This window comes from Penicillium canariense (genome assembly GCF_028826845.1).
Source record: "Penicillium canariense strain IBT 26290 chromosome Unknown utg000003l_segment0_segment0, whole genome shotgun sequence".
NCBI lineage: Eukaryota > Fungi > Ascomycota > Eurotiomycetes > Eurotiales > Aspergillaceae > Penicillium > Penicillium canariense.
The window spans coordinates 311,561-326,916 of record NW_026622730.1 but is presented as its reverse complement, the minus strand read 5'-3'; the positions used below and the strand labels follow the sequence as shown (position 1 = coordinate 326,916).

Below are 15,356 nucleotides of genomic sequence, written 5' to 3'. Positions count from 1 at the left end.
GCCGACACCCTGCCGACTAGTGTCCGTCAGCCTCCAGGCAGTTAAAAGCCACTGAACCCAGAAATTGGGTGAGATGTGAGCAGAGGGATCCGGAGGTGGCCACTGGACCCCTACTCACCCTGGACCCCTGCCCAAAACCCGGGCTCAAAAGGCTCCCGCACGCTGTGTCGGACACAGGCGCTGATTGGGTAGCTGTACATAAAGCTACAGCAGGCACCTCAAAAGAACGGAATACCTGTGCAGTCCTTGGCCCAAGGGGTGGCGAAACGCCGTTGATTCATCGGTACAGTACTTCCACCGTTTCTGCGTTGCGCGCCTGTGCAACGGGGAAAGGCTTATTACACTACGGAGTAAAGTGTGGACATCGACTTCTAGTCGCCTTTTCCTGTTCCCCTTTCCTCGTGTCGCATGCAGGGGCAGCTGGCAGCTGTCAGGCTCTATCGAAAACAAGGCAGGGAAATTGTGATGATTTGCGCTGCTCGAATTGGGGCGGTGCGGGCGCTGATCGTGGGCGGTGGGTTCTATTTCGGCATCCATGGCTGGTGTTAAGGTTTGGGCTGGGATGGGGGTGAAGGGAAAGGCATAGAGGGATCAGCGAGGTTAGACATCATTACTGGAGACTGCACGTGTAGGTGCTGACTCTGACGCTGTACCACTCCTTCCGCGATGCGTAATCCGGAATTCGGGATCTGGGATCCGTGATCCGAACTATAAACAGAGCAATTGTGCAGTCAGATTATGCACTATTGTACCGGCGACCGCAAGAATAGACAAAGCCAACTACTTGGCGGAAAAGGTAGCAAAGCAGCGGAACCAGCCAATCAGGGCTCCTCGCAGAACGGGCTGCGGTAGCGCATATCAAAAACAAGGCAGCGGGCGGAAGCTAACGAGCCCGTCAGCCAAATCCCAGCCCGAAAATCAGGGGGGCAATGTGATCAAAAAATCCCGATTTCTCCGTGAATGGTCTCAACAAAAACCCTGCCTCGGACCTTCAAACTGCCGGGACCCGATGCCCACGGCGAGGCCCTCTGTCATGCCTTAGCGTCGATGAGGCTTTGGTGCTGACTGGTTTTGTCTCGCGGCAGTTGCTCCATGGTGGGGGGGTCGAGTAGTACGAGGATGGACGGACTAGGCCAACTAGAACTAGGCTGCCAAGGCTGGAGGAAAAGGAGGAAAATACTCGGTACTTTTTCTGCGCAGAGGCTGCAGCTTCCACCGGGCGCCATTAACTAGCAGCCGCCACTGACTCAATCACCAAAGCCTATCCGAGAACACAAGTGAGACCGCATGGCCGGCTTCCCTCTTTGGGGGTTCCTTCTTCTTTAGTATCTACTGTGAGGATAATCGTAATTAATTGAATTGAATGGCCCCCTGATTTATTGCCCGTAACGGCTGGCCCAAGATCGAGAATGGGAGTCCAGCTATCGACCTGGAACCTGGGACCTGGAACTTTGGACCTTGGACCCTCAAGTGGGTGACCGGTTCTAGCGCGGAACCTGTGGTAGACCGTTGGCTGGGCTGTTTCAGCGGGGCCGAGCTTCGCGACCGATGCAAATTCCCTGGCACGGCCCCGAGTCGAGACTAACTCCCCATCGAGAGGCTACGGAGATGAGTGATCATGATTCGTGCTCCGTGGCAGTCCCGAGATTGAGATGCCTCTCGGCTGCTTGGCTATACGTCTACGAGCGTGTGGCGGCACGATGACAGTGAAAATCGCGACAAAACATGAAATTATCGAACGTCAGGACCGGCTTTTGGCCCCATCTAATGACATGACCTCCAGGCCCCGACTGTCGATCGTGGCGGAGCAGTCGACCTTGCAGTCACTAGCAGGGAGTGACATAATCTGTTCACTGAGAGGATCCCAGGAAGTGGTCCAGGGCCATGTTTGCATGAATGGACGGATCTCCAACTCCGAAAACACGCAAAAAAAAAAACAAACAAAAACGCCTGCTTCCGTCTTCTGCGAACGTGGTTCACGCGTTTCCCCCTACCACCCAGCGGCATGGCCGCGTAGGGAGGACGGAGGTAGCTCTCAGGAATTGGCCTTTATCCGGCCGCCACACGGCGCCACAGGAATCGGGCTCGATCATTGGGGGCGGACTTCTCCACCGAGCCGACGCGAAGATTGTTCGCTATGGCTGAAGGGAGACCCAGCTAGTCCCCACTCGACCCGCCCGCGATCGCGCAGCTTCGCGTTCCCCTCGAAACCAATGCGCAGTTTACATTTCTTCGAGGACTGCCTGACTGACTGACTAGTACTGGAACTTCGGATCTGGGGGACCTCTGCAGACTTCGGGGGTTCGGGTCTGGGGGCCCAGCGACGGATACGTCCGTGAAACACGATAGGTATGCAGGAATCATCCGAGACCTCTGCAATGTGCCAGAAGGACAATCAGATTCCTCCGAAGACAGGTCCCGACTCCCTGGGGGCCGCAACCAGCAGCACCTTGGGCACGCTGATCCCGGGGGCTGTGGTATGCTGCGATCCCGCGCCTATCACCACGGCACCCCCCTTCCATTGTTTTTGGGCAGGGAACATATTGCATCCCTTTCGACTAGCCCGGAAGAGGCAAGCCAATGCTGGGGCTGGACGTCACTCTGATGGAATCTCCGTCCAGCGCGTATCACGAGGGGGACACGATGAACCTCTTCCTGCTCGCTGGAGATCACAAGCAAACTGGGTTCGTCTCGTTCCGGTCGTACGATGCTTTGCATTCATGGTTGATTTGTGTGGTGGCACCATACACTGGAGTCGCGCCCGTCGGGGAGACGAGCATCATCCTGTAGGCCCATTATCTGTGTGCTAAGTACGAGGGCCACGATTGGATCTCGCCACGATTTGATATTGCCTGCGGTCGCGCTAGGGCTGTCGGACCTCACTGGTTGGCCCCCTCGTCGTGGCTGGAAGTATGCGCCCAATACGACGCTGGCCAGGAGGAAAACCCAAGCCAGCCTTCGGCTTGCCGCTCCCTCGGAGCCTCGACAAGTCGACTACGTAGAAGCGAGGATGCTCCTCAGGGCGGAGAACAGGGACACCCAATCCCGGGCCCATTGGTTCATAAATTAATTGTGCTGACTCTGCCGGAGGACGGTCGCTCAGTGTAGACGGGGTAGCTGGGTTTCCGCAAGTGGAGGAGGGAACGCGGCCGATATACGCGTCGCAGCCGACCGGCTGTGATCTCTTTCCCCAGAGCTTGACAGGTCCAGGACAAAGCTACGACTACGGAGTACAGAGTGCACCAGGGCCACTTCAGATGATCGATGGGACCGATAGCCCCGAGCAGTGCAGATCAACCAGAGACGTTGTGGTGGCTCCGAAGTGGAGCCATCTGTGCGTGGCTCCTCTTAGTTCGGGCCCAGTAAAAAAAGAATGTAAAATTTTCAAAACCAAGGCACTCAAAAAAATTAAAGAGCGCAGGTCCAGGTCCAGGTCCAGGTCCAGGTCCAGGATCGCTAATTATAGCAGCATAGCAGCCCGTTCTCATGCCCTCTGCTCTCGCATGCCGGACTAGCTTGTTGAACAGTATACATATCCATCCACCTACGGTGACAGGAAACATGGTAGAAATGGACACCTACTTTCTGACGAGGACTTACAGGATGGAACGGGCCTCGACGCGCATGCATGTACCACCCGCTGATTGCGTGGAGGGCCACGAAACGGCGATAGCGCGGGAAGTAGAAATCAGGTAGATGCAGTAGTAGACACAGCGACACAGACACACAGACACACAGCGACCCAGCAACACAGCAACACAGCAACACAGCAACACAGAGGCACAGAGGCACAGAGGCGAGCTTCACGAGATACCTGCTCTGCATCCAGCCGGATCGCGTCTCGATCTTCGTCCTCATACCTCCTGGCTAGTCTTTCCGTTGGCGGATTCTTATCGCCTGGCCTCCGTTTCCGGATCGAGCCTGGCGGGGGATCCACGACCGTTGAAAGCGCCCCCCGGCCCTTCGAATTGCCCTTCGACGGTCGCGTAGGCTCCTAAACCGATCAAGACGAGGCATTCACCTGCCGGAAACCGAGAAACAAACAGAAGGGGTAAAAAAAAAGAAAGTTGAGGCTGATCGGGAACTTACCAACTCTTCCTCACACTTCGTCCTCCCAAGCTTCCCCCAAACCCAACTGCAGCGACGAAATCGACTAAAACGACCAAACCGACCTAAACCGACTAAACCGGCCATCCCAACTTCTCTCCTCTCTTCCTCTCCTCCTTCCCTACGCTTTTTTTTTTGTCTTTCCCCCCCCCCCTCTCCTGTCTTCTTCCTTCTCCCCTTTCCTCTCGCTTTCAAACCCCCCTCACTCCCCTGCCTCCCCCTTCTCCGTCGCCATCGCCGTCTCCCTTTCCTCGCTAGTGCCACCCTCCCAAAATCCTGGCTCGCCGGTGATCTCTGCTTATCGGCGGCCTCGCGCCTCTGGACCTTGCGACCTGGGTCCTTTCCGCCCAACACTTCCTGCCAAATTCGATCATGGCGCCTCCTCCACGCCTGCGCATCCTCTCCGGTGAGTTGCTCGTCCTCGATCCCCTCTCCAATCCGGCAATATCTCCACGCGATCTCGCGATCTCGCGAGCTCGCGACCTCCCATCCTTCTCCGCTATCATGGGACGCCCGTTAATGAAAGTCTGTGCAGTGGGAGGCAATGCGATCTCGGCTTTTCTATCATGGCGGTTGCAGGCGACAACTTCCTGCGACGTAACGCTGGTCTGGAAATCCGGTTTTGAAGCCGTGGCTCAATATGGTGTTTCCTTCAAGTATGTCCTCACCCGCAGTCGGTGTGTGCCTGAATTGTTGACTCACGGCCCTTGCCTGCGACAGATCAAAAGCTTTCGGCAATGAGCGATTCAAGCCTCGTCATGGTACGTTCAGCTTCTCTCTCTCTCTCTCTCTCTCTCTCTCTCTCTCTCTCTCTCTCTCTCTCCCCCCCCCCCTCTCTGTTGGCCTCGCCGTGATTCTGGCCGCCAGGCTAACTGTTCTGCTATTTAGTGGTTCGAGCCCCCGAAGACGCCTCCTCCCGTGAAAACGCCTACGACTACGTGATTCTCTGCGTGAAAGCGTTGCCGGACGTCTACGATTTGGCCTCCGTCATTGAATCGGTCGTCACTCCCCAGCACACCTGCATCCTTGTGAACACCACGAATACTATTGGCATCGAGGCCCATCTGGAGCAAAGGTATCCGACCAACGTGGTCCTCTCCTTGGTCTCCAACGTGGAAATCTCCCAGACCGGTCCCAGCGATTTCGAGCACCTGAGTTCCAGCGAGATCCACGTGGGCGCAACCAACAAGCAATCGTCCATTCCCACCTCCATCCAGAACGATATGGCTGTGGCCTTGGCCATGACGCTGAACTCCGGGCAGGTCGAGTGCAAGGTATCGCCGAATATTCGACAAGAGCAGTTCGAGCGGATGATCGGGTGAGTGTCCCCCCCACCCCTTCTCTCCCCCGATGTGAAATCCCTGGCCCCCAGGTGAACCGTTTTTGCTAATGACCGCGGCAGCCCGATCGCGTTCCATCCCGCAAGCGTGGCCTTCGAATGTTCGAGCCACGCCCAGCTCCTGGAGAAGGTCGGCGTCCGCCAATTGGTGACCGGCATCATCGATGAGCTGTTGGAGCTCGCCCGGCTACAGGGCTGCGAATTCCCCAGCGATTTCCGAGATAAGACGATCGAAAAGATGACCGCATCGGACGCCCCGAGCACCATGTTCCAGGATTTCCAAGCCCGTCGTCCGATGGAGATTGAGACCTTCTTGGGTTCTCCGATCAAATTGGCCACCGAGTCCAACATATCCGTCCCCCGGATCGAGGCGCTCTACGCGGTGCTGCACCATCTCAACATTGCGAACCAGAATCGGCCGCGCGCAGGCGATTCTCCGCCTGCATCGATCATGGGCCACCCGCCCCCCCGGATGTCTTCGGCGCCCGCACCACAGCGACCGCCAATGAACGGCGCGATGCGATCGAGTCGAACAAATTTAAGTATGGGTATGCCTCAAGGCACGCCCCCGGCCCAACGACGCGGCCCGCCTCCGGGTATGATGCCACGGGGACCCGGCGGACCGATGCCGATGGGCCCTCCCGGCCGAGGCGTACCACGGGACCCATCATTGGAAGGACTCGAGGAATTCAGTCATTTAGTGGTGTACGATGAGTCGGAAGGTGGAATGCCCCACGTCAACGGCAATGGTTATCCCGATGCGGGTCTCATCCCCAATGACATTGCCTTGCGAGAGCGCGAGTTGGCATTGCGCCAGCGTGAATTGCAGATTCGGGAACAGGAGATGGGCATGCGGCGAGGACCTGGACGTCGGGGACCGCCGCCGCCCCGGACACCAGCATCCGCATTTGACGAAGAAGACGAAGATTATTTCGATCCGATGGACAGCATGGCGATTCCTCATATCGACCCCGATCAAGTGGATATGATGAGTATCACGTCGCGCCGAGGCCGCAAAACAACCCCGAGTTATAGTCAATTCCGCAAGAACCCCGAGATGATGAGCGGTGGTGCCTCTATGCCTCAGAGTCGACCAGGCTCATCTTTCGGCCGCTACTTCGGCCGGAAACGCACGAGTGACCGGGTGATGCAGGAAATTCCGGGCCTTCATGACTCTCTTATGGACAACCCCATGATGAGCTACTCGTCGAACCGGTACGGCGCCGTCGACCGCAACCAAATGGCCGCCGACTCAAGGGCAAACTCCCTGACGGCCAGTCATATGGGTGATTTCACGCCTCGTGGGTATCCTCAGAGCCGGCGGAACAGCAACTCTCCCGCAGCACCATTCCCCGGGCCACCTGGACCCCCCGGCCCCCGGGCCCATCTCGTATGGGTCGTCCTATGACTGCCCATGACCAAAGTCTCGGCATCCCTGGTGGACCTCCTCATAATGGCCATCCATCGCCGCCTGGAAACATGCGGACACCGGTCCCCCGGCACCCGCCAGGACAAGGCCCGGTTGGGCCGCAGCAGATTGAGCAACACTATGGGGTGAGCAACTCGTTTCCCGCTAAGGGCCCTCCCAAAAACAAAAGTCTGACTGGAAGTGCGAGCGCCAGTGCTGAGAGCGGTGATAGCGGGGCCAGCGCGAATCTTGGTTCTGAAGCGTCGGCTCACAGCAGCCAGATCAGCCTCGGCGACCATCATGTCGGCCCGGCGGCGCCCATTCGCTGAAGCCCGTTTCCCTTTATTATATCAGCGTGTGACTGCTCACTCTCAAATTGACGAAAACCGGCAATCGATGAACCGATTGAATTTCCTTTCTGGCGTCTTCCATTATTTCCTACTATCGTGGACCGAAACAACTTGGCCTGGTCTCCAGCTCTGTCATGTTTGGACTGTTTTTGCATTGTTGCGTGGCCATTCTACGGGTGTATTGTTTTACGGATCCTTCGCCCCGTCGAATGAGGCTATCGGTTAATACTCTGCTGTTCGCTGCTTTACATATACATGAGGGACATAGGGGTTTGCTTTATCGCTTATTGGTTTTTCTTTTTTTCCTCCCCTGGTTTTGTTCCGGAGTGGTTGGGATATGGGTTGTGCTCGTTTCTTATGTCCGGTTTCCCCCGCCCTCTCTGCATTGATACTCATCTTCGTTTCGCGGCATTATCGATTCCTTTTACCATTACAACCATGAGGCCCTACGTGCAGCCTAGATCGGAAACTACTCCTCATATTTTTCCTTTTCTCTCCTCAGCAGCACCTCGAGAATAGCGCCTCCTTCGACCGTCTGTCTCAATACTCATCCAACCGCTCCCTCCGTCGCAGCCGCTCGCACGACCTTTTCGCCTTTCTTTGCATGACTGTACACTATGTGAACCGGCGCATTCCTTTGGTTTTACTCTCATAATGTGGGGCTCGTATACGCCGCCTTTTGATTATTGGATTGATTTGCGTTCTATCATCATCCAGCCCCTCGTCCTCGGCATTGTCCTTACTTTGTGTGATGTTTCCTCGTCTTTGCTGTTCCAATCAATGTCTCGTCATCCAGCTGGTCTCACACCTGCGGCATGGTCTCTGAATCTGTGTTTTTGTGGTCTCCTGTTTGCCCCTCTCGGGCGCATTGCAAAAAAGCTGGGGAAGTTGGGGAGAGGGTACGTTCGATTTAGGTTCATCCGAATGGTCGGGTTTTGTCTTGATCTGCTGTGGCTGTTTTCGAACCCGCGCTTGTTGAGGAGAATAAGTGACGGGTGTGCTGCGATTGTTCTAATGGAGTTGGGGGGCTCTGCACTCGACAGACCGACAGACCTCGTTTTTTCTTTTATCCTTCATGGTGCGCACGAATTGATAGACATTCCCCGTTATATCATCGAGATTGCTTCTCTGGCTGTGATTTCCCTTTTGTTGGGTGTCATCGAATTGTATAGTTTTGAGTAGACCCTAAAGTCTAGATTTTTATAGTTAGCTTTCTGGCTAATTGGATGCCCGTTGCGGTATACGCACGGTCACGTGAGAGATGTAAACAATAATGGAAAACCATCGCCCCGCAATCTTCTTGTCAACCACGCAGGATTCGCATACTCTTGCAACTTCAAGCGTACACAAATCCCGCCAGGCGCACAATACCACAAACTCTTCAACTACAACCCGTCAAAATATACCCAACCATGCCCCTCAATCCACCCCACCGCCGCACCGACTCCCAAACCTCCTACCCTCGCGCCTCCATCCTCCCCACCTCGACCTCGAGCAATTTCAACACAACAACAGCCTACCCCTCAAACCCCAGCGCATCAGTCTCCACCTCGACCAGCGGCTCTGCCTCCATGTCCGCCGCGAAAACCCGGCAATACGCACACCTGCACGCGCAGCTCGCGCAGCTGAACGCTAATCTTGCGGACACGGAGAATCTGCTGCGCATGACGGCGGTGCAGGCGGGGGATATGCGCTTCTTGGGCGGGTATATGGGGGCGCTCTTTATGGGGAGTGCGAAGGTGCTGGGCGAGGAGGGGGTAAAGGGGAATGCGGACGTGGAGGTTAAGAAGGAGGATAGTGAGGAGGATTGATTCTCGCGGCGCGCTACTTGAAAAGGATTGAATCTCTTGTTTGGATCTAGGTGGGTTTGCCTGGCTGCGCTGTTGAATGCTTGAATTGCTTGGTGCATGGGTTGGTTTGGGTCTAAGGACGGTTCGGTCTTGCTAACTATTCACTGGATAGCTGTGCCGAAGGCTACGGACTCGGATCGGGTCATAAGACGGACCGTTACTCGACAACGAACTGGCCTCCGAGGATGACCGCTGGTTCGTCGATATTGTGGTGCTCATAGCTGTGGATTGTCATCAGTCCCGTACTGTTTTTCACCCAGGTGGTGCCAGTTCTGGCCCCTCTTGGTCTCGCAAGCCAACGAGGGAAGGAGCAGAGATCGCGACTCACCTCAGTGTCCCCACACCACCGGCTTCCAGAATCAGCGTGGTCTGTTCCAAAGGCTTGCTAGCCCAGCGCATGGCGAACGCGCGGAGGATGTGCCCGTGCGCAACAACGAGGACGTCGCCTTTCGGCGAGTCCGGGTGCTCGAAGCAAGGGCGGTGGTATTTCTCTTTGATCTCAGCGATCAGGGCATCAAGGCGGCGGACGACGTCTTCGGGGGACCTAGAAGGACAGTATGGGTTAGCAGGAGCATGGGACAGGGGAGTGGCCTGTCCAACAATGCCGACACAACACCACCACGCCCAAGCCAAATCAAACTCAAACCTCATTCCCACCTCCGAATCCCGTTGAATATTCACAATGGACAATAAAAAAGTGAAACCCAACAAAACGGACGGCAACTTACTCTCCCCCCGGACACCCATCTGTCCAGATATTCCACGGCCCCTCCCCCTTCTCCGCCCTAATAGACCGAATCTGTGCACTCGTCAACCCCTCGTAGTCCCCATAATCCCACTCCCGAATCGCCTCCGTAATCTGGACCTGTGCCTCAGTCCGAATTGGCTCTTCCTCCTCACGCTTACGCGCCTCGGTCCACGGGTATCGCTCGCGGCAGCCGATTTCGAGTAGCTCGAGGGTACGCTGGGCGCGGGTGCGCGGGGAAACAAAGCTAAGACACACACCAAGTCAATACCACACTGCTACAGAAGGTCTGGAAAATGGCGGAGTTTTGGACTGGGACTGGCGCTGTTCTTACACGTGGACTAGGTTCTTGGGCACGATTAACCGGTCGTTGCCGACTAGGGCTTTGCCGGTGGCTTTGATGCGCTTCTCGCCGTTCGCTGTGAGGGGGAGGTCGGTTGAGCCGGTGTGGCGCCCGTTCAGGGACCACTCGGTTTCGCCGTGGCGCACGATGAAACAGCGTGGTGCCATTGGAGGGACTGAGGTTGGAGGTGTTTGGAGAGTGATTGGGGGGGATGTGGTTGGTGCTTGGTTCCTCTTGGTTTGCGGGTGAGCGGGGAGGCTCCGCGGGGTTCGTCACTGATAAGGTTGTGATCGGACTGGACTGTTCTTATCGCGCTTCTGGCTTTGGATTGAGGACCCTGCGGTTTTTACGGCTTTGGTATTAGTTGGTCGCGCAGTCCCCTTTAATCACCTTGCACGTGAGTCAACATGATTGAATGATCCTAGGAGCTCCAAGTCTTGGTTTGGCTTCATTCACGGGTCCAGATAGTCCTTCTTGATCTTGTTTTGTCTGCGAGTCATTTGTTTGTTGTCGGTGCCGGACGTAGACTAGAATAGCTGACGAGGCGGCTCTTTCTCGCCCGGGGGTTTCTCGCCCAGGGGAACATTGATATATCGGAAGACTTCGTATTGAGTAGCTTCTAAGCATGCCACCATTATTTGGTTGAAGGGCACGATGGACAAACCTCTAGGGATTCGGCATTATCTACAGGGGGTTATCTCCGACACTGCCGCTGTAGGTCGAGGCATGGGAATGTCAGACCGATCGTTTACTTTTGTCGATGTTGAACACAAGAGAAAAGCTGACAGGGGGTGTTTGAGAAAAGCAAGCAAAACACAATACGAGTCACGCTAATGCCTTAGGAGCAAACTTTCCTGCTCATCGAAAGCTGTCTGTCTAGCAAGGTCGACCGACAGCAACGGCGCGTGGTTGGCTTTTAGCCTCGGCTGTTTACCCTTCACTCTAGTTACGCCCCAATGGGCATGAAACCTCTCCTTATCCGACGAAGGTATCCTAGGTGTCGAACGGATTCATATGACCTTGACGCCACGATTACCCCGCGTAAGCCACCTCGTCTGTGGCAGCAGGCGCCTGGGTCGAGTAAGCAATAGATGAGTCGATTCTTGCGCCGCCACCGGCGTAGTTTGTAATGATAGCTCGGCACCCGTAGCCATGGATTACATCCATTGAAGGCCCCGTGTGGCGCTCTTGAAGTCTTGCTTGTTTATTCTCAGTCGTCTAAGCCGGAGGCTCTTTTGCAACTCTCTTTCTTGTACTCTTTTTGCCTTGAGAACAAGAACAGGCCGACATGTCGGACAACCAGAGTGGAATGGTAGGTGACCAGCTACTGACTACACGGGCACGAGAAAGGGATAGCTAACACCTCTTAAGGTAATCTGGCATCCATTGCCGCCAGAGTCTGATGCTAATAGTCTTGTTGAGTACGATGTGCCGCACAATATGCTTTTATTTCGCTAATACTGTCGTGTTAGCATCGTCTTTCTTCACGGTCTCAACGGCTCCATTGGAAACACTTTTACTCAAACCACCGGAAGATTTGGAAAGCGACACCGTGTGACGTGGCCGAGAGATCTTCTTGGGGAAGATCTCACGGTGAACGGAACTCTGCAGGCCAGGATAATGGGGGTATGCATGGTTCGTGAGATACGTGAAGTGATAGGACTAATCTCTCTCATAGTTCGGCTTTGACGCTGACCTCTTTAACTTCTTCGGCCGGAAGGGTCGCGAAACCATCGCCAGCACTGCGGATACATTTCTGTCTGCTTTGGCCAACGTGAGACGGGAGGACTACCAGCGGGAACGTCCGCTGATATTCTTTGGACACAGCCTAGGAGGCCTGATCATCAAGAGAGTATGTGGACAGATGCAGGGCCCTTTCGTTCATACGAGATACTGACAGTATTATACTCAAGGCACTGGTGAAAGCTTGGAATGAAGATGACCCAAGCAGTGGAGACGTATTTCGCCGGAGAAGACTCACCGCGACCAGTACAAGAGCCATCATTTTTGCGGGAACTCCGCACCGCGGGGCAGATGCTGCTCAACTAGCAACATGGAGCACATCATGGTTAGCCGCCTTCGGCGTACCGACATCGGATGAAAACCTCAGAGAACTACAACTCGGCTCAAACACAACGCAGATGCTCCGTGAAGAGTTTTCGGTTTTTAGACGCAAGCTACGTGATAGCCGGATGAATATGACGCCTCCACGACCAGATATCACGATATACACTTTCTGTGAGAGTTTGCCAATGCCAGTGGTAGGAATGGTGAGGCCAAAGCTTCCGCGCGGTGCGCTTAGCATTTGGAAAATCAACAGGCTGATTTGTCTGTTATCTTCAGATTGTGACCAAAGAATCCGCACAAATGGATAGTCAAAACGAAATAATCGTCTCCATTGAGAGGCGCGATCATCGGACCATGGTCAAATTTGAAAATCGGACCGAACCAGGCTATATACAGTTTGTCGCAGCGATGAAGGATGTGATTGATGAGGTGCGGCGGGAAAAGATGGCCTCTTCGTGTATGTGGATTGAGATCAGATAGTTCTGGCTATTCAGCTATGACTGTCTAAAGTTGAAATGGTGATCAGGTCTGATGAATTTGCACTCACTTATAGCGAGGCCTTTGACGCCGTATTCAACCACTTCCTCCCCCAGTGCAACACGGAACTATGCTTTGATGCCCCAAGCCCACGAACATTTTGTCTGGCATAACCACGATCAGCACAACAGCCCACAGCATCTTCTTCAGGGAAGACAAGCAGAATACTATACGGAATCGACACCGGGCTCCTTGAAAGGCCTTGGCATTTATTCGAATCCTCATCATGAATCACCACGGAGCTCAGCTGAACTTACCATATCTCCACAGAGTGTCTCGCCAGCCACAGTTACACCTTACGAGTCCTACCACCCGACTAGCACACACCAGAAAACACGTGATGCTGAAGTGGAAAGTCTTCTTGAAGCCGGAAGAGACAGAAGGCTTGCGGCGACTCACACGCGCGACACAGTGCAAGCACTGAGGCTATTTGAAAGAGCGCTTCACGTGTCGCAGCAGTCTCGCTCGCCTGACTTATGCAACAAAACACACGCTTACTTCGGGATGACTGACTGTTTCAGTGATCTTAGTGAGAGCAAAAGTTCAAAGCTTAATCTCATTCAAAAGATAGAGTACGTTCGAAGAGCCAAGAATGCTTGCAGCGAGGCATTACAGCTGGCACAACAAGGCGACAACCCCGGCCAGGCGAGGCGAGCGCGAATATACCAGGCCCGTGCAGATGCGCAAGATGTGATTCTTAGAAGCCAGCTACCAGTCAAAGATTACGGTCAACTACGGACTGCCAAGCAAGCTGCGGCGCTTGCGCTTCAGGAGAGTCTGAGCGAATTGCAGCGCGATGTCAACCGTGAACATTTATTATGGAATCTCGCAGAGAAAAAGCTGGCTCAGTTGAACGAGGTCAGGTTGCGTACGCCAGTGCGGGACTATTCTTTCAACCATATTGATAGAGTTGTCAGCCAACCAAGATAACTAATAGTCTTGTCATCATTATCGCCGTCATTCGTAGATACCATCCCCCCATGGATCAACCGAAGGTCCCGAGAGTATACTTGGCGGCGGTCTAACTCTCTGGCTCGGCAAATCGGTTTCGTTTCCATGTGAACGGAGCTCAGTCTCGTCTGGTTCGATCTTGTTGGGCCTTCTCTTAATGTGAAGGACGTGTAGAATCCATTTCCGCCACTTTGGCACAATGAGAGCAAGTAAAATACATACGACGATGAAGCCGCCCACAGCTACACCCGCAATTCCGCCAGTACTCAAAGGTGGTGAATGGTGTTGTGATGAATTGGTAGGCGCTGATGTAGTTGACGTTGTTGTCGATGTAGCTGTGTTGGTTGGAGTTGTTACATTCGTCGCAGATGATGATTTTTGAGATGTAGAAGACGTAGTCGATGATGTTTCCGTATCTGAAGTAGTGCTGACCTGGGAATAAACGTCCTCGACGAAAGGAGATGTCGCGCAGCCAAAGCCAGAAAGAGGAGTGGCACCGAGCCACGACCGAGTGTAACAATAGGAATAACCGGCATACGTGCTACATTTGGAGGATAGATCATCAGCCTGGATGGCATATAATATACAGGGAGGCAGAATGTTACCATTTTAGAATAGACGTATTCTCTTCGCAGGAGTTACCGCAGATGCCATTCGACACATCTGTTGCGGCATAGCAAGTTGTTGGCATGACACAATTGTTGGGGTCAGTACAACAGAAATGAACACTAGCCGCTAGGTTTGAAGCACATGTTGAGCCCGCTGCACAAGTAACAGGCAAAGCTTCGGTTCATCAGCATCTTCTGCCCCCTAAAGCAGCTCAGATCAGAACAGACGTACTCGCGATACCGTCAACGTATCCACAGGTAGCAATGCTTTCAACCTGTCGCATCAAGAGTTTGGCAACCAGGTCTCCATTTGGCGCAGGAGTGATTAAGGGAGGGTAAACCCCCATGGTAGGCTTAGAGGATTTTTCGAAAATAATCGAGTTAAGGACAAAAGATAGCGCGACAGGGAAGGCGAGCATTTCCTCTTAAGAAAAAGACCATAGTATCTCGTGTCAGACACATGGTTGACTATAAGGGAATATTTAATCCAAAAGGGGTCATTCTAATCGAGTGCAAGCACTTTTGTGGCTTGGGGCTGGAAACTCTACGAACAAGTGTGGAATTGGTGCGTCTAGCCGATTTGCCACGCGAAAAGCAAGGGCTCGTTAGGTCTGTCCCCTGCATTTGTGCCCCTCGTGAGGCCGAAACTAGAACATTAATTTCAAGATCGCTTGGTGATCTAGACTTCGCCACATTGAATCGGGGTTGGTTTCAGGGTCAAGGTTTGGTTGCTGGGGGCGTCAGGTGGCAGCTATTCAACCTGGCACCAGCTCTCCACCAACCAATCAGGTGGAAATGAACCACTCGCACACACCCCGACGATTTTTCGACATTCTGGCATTATGGTCCATGATGGATGATAAAACAAAGCACATATATATTTGTAAATCTTGAAATTGCAATTTTCAGGTCGAAATAAAACACCATTGAAAAGTCTAAAGGCTAGAGCATTAGACCCAGTTATAGCTACTTTCCAGTATACGGTTGTTTGATGCGTGGAAGACTGGCGGTGCACCTGCTGAAAGTTTGGGAAAGAGAAGATGGCCAGAGC

At 53.9% G+C, this 15,356-nt stretch overlaps 5 protein-coding genes across 5 annotated transcripts; 4 read left to right on the top strand and 1 right to left on the bottom strand.

Annotated features, from left to right (window-relative positions):
- Window positions 1-2,378: 2,378 nt before the first annotated feature.
- On the top strand, window positions 2,379-2,790 carry N7482_004966 (uncharacterized protein; the record flags this gene model as incomplete). Its single annotated transcript, XM_056687091.1, has 2 exons — window positions 2,379-2,477; window positions 2,563-2,790. The coding sequence occupies 2 exons, from the start codon at window positions 2,379-2,381 to the stop codon at window positions 2,788-2,790; spliced, it is 327 nt and encodes a 108-aa protein (XP_056542646.1).
- Window positions 2,791-4,479: 1,689 nt separating this feature from the next.
- Window positions 4,480-7,183, top strand: N7482_004965 (ketopantoate reductase family protein; the record flags this gene model as incomplete). The annotated part of the gene is made up of 5 exons (XM_056687090.1): window positions 4,480-4,763; window positions 4,828-4,868; window positions 4,996-5,425; window positions 5,510-6,751; window positions 6,790-7,183. The coding sequence occupies 5 exons, from the start codon at window positions 4,480-4,482 to the stop codon at window positions 7,181-7,183; spliced, it is 2,391 nt and encodes a 796-aa protein (XP_056542645.1).
- Window positions 7,184-8,616: 1,433 nt separating this feature from the next.
- N7482_004964 (DASH complex subunit HSK3 family protein) lies at window positions 8,617-9,015 on the top strand (the record flags this gene model as incomplete). Its single annotated transcript, XM_056687089.1, has 1 exon — window positions 8,617-9,015. The coding sequence occupies one exon, from the start codon at window positions 8,617-8,619 to the stop codon at window positions 9,013-9,015; it is 399 nt and encodes a 132-aa protein (XP_056542644.1).
- A 196-nt stretch (window positions 9,016-9,211) lies between these two features.
- On the bottom strand, window positions 9,212-10,309 carry N7482_004963 (histidine phosphatase family protein; the record flags this gene model as incomplete). Its single annotated transcript, XM_056687088.1, has 4 exons — window positions 9,212-9,275; window positions 9,383-9,598; window positions 9,783-10,046; window positions 10,134-10,309. The coding sequence occupies 4 exons, from the start codon at window positions 10,307-10,309 to the stop codon at window positions 9,212-9,214; spliced, it is 720 nt and encodes a 239-aa protein (XP_056542643.1).
- Window positions 10,310-11,430: 1,121 nt separating this feature from the next.
- Window positions 11,431-13,676, top strand: N7482_004962 (uncharacterized protein; the record flags this gene model as incomplete). Its single annotated transcript, XM_056687087.1, has 7 exons — window positions 11,431-11,454; window positions 11,514-11,563; window positions 11,615-11,768; window positions 11,821-11,994; window positions 12,056-12,403; window positions 12,486-12,666; window positions 12,763-13,676. 7 exons carry the CDS (start codon window positions 11,431-11,433, stop codon window positions 13,674-13,676), a joined length of 1,845 nt encoding a protein of 614 aa, XP_056542642.1.
- Window positions 13,677-15,356: the final 1,680 nt, after the last annotated feature.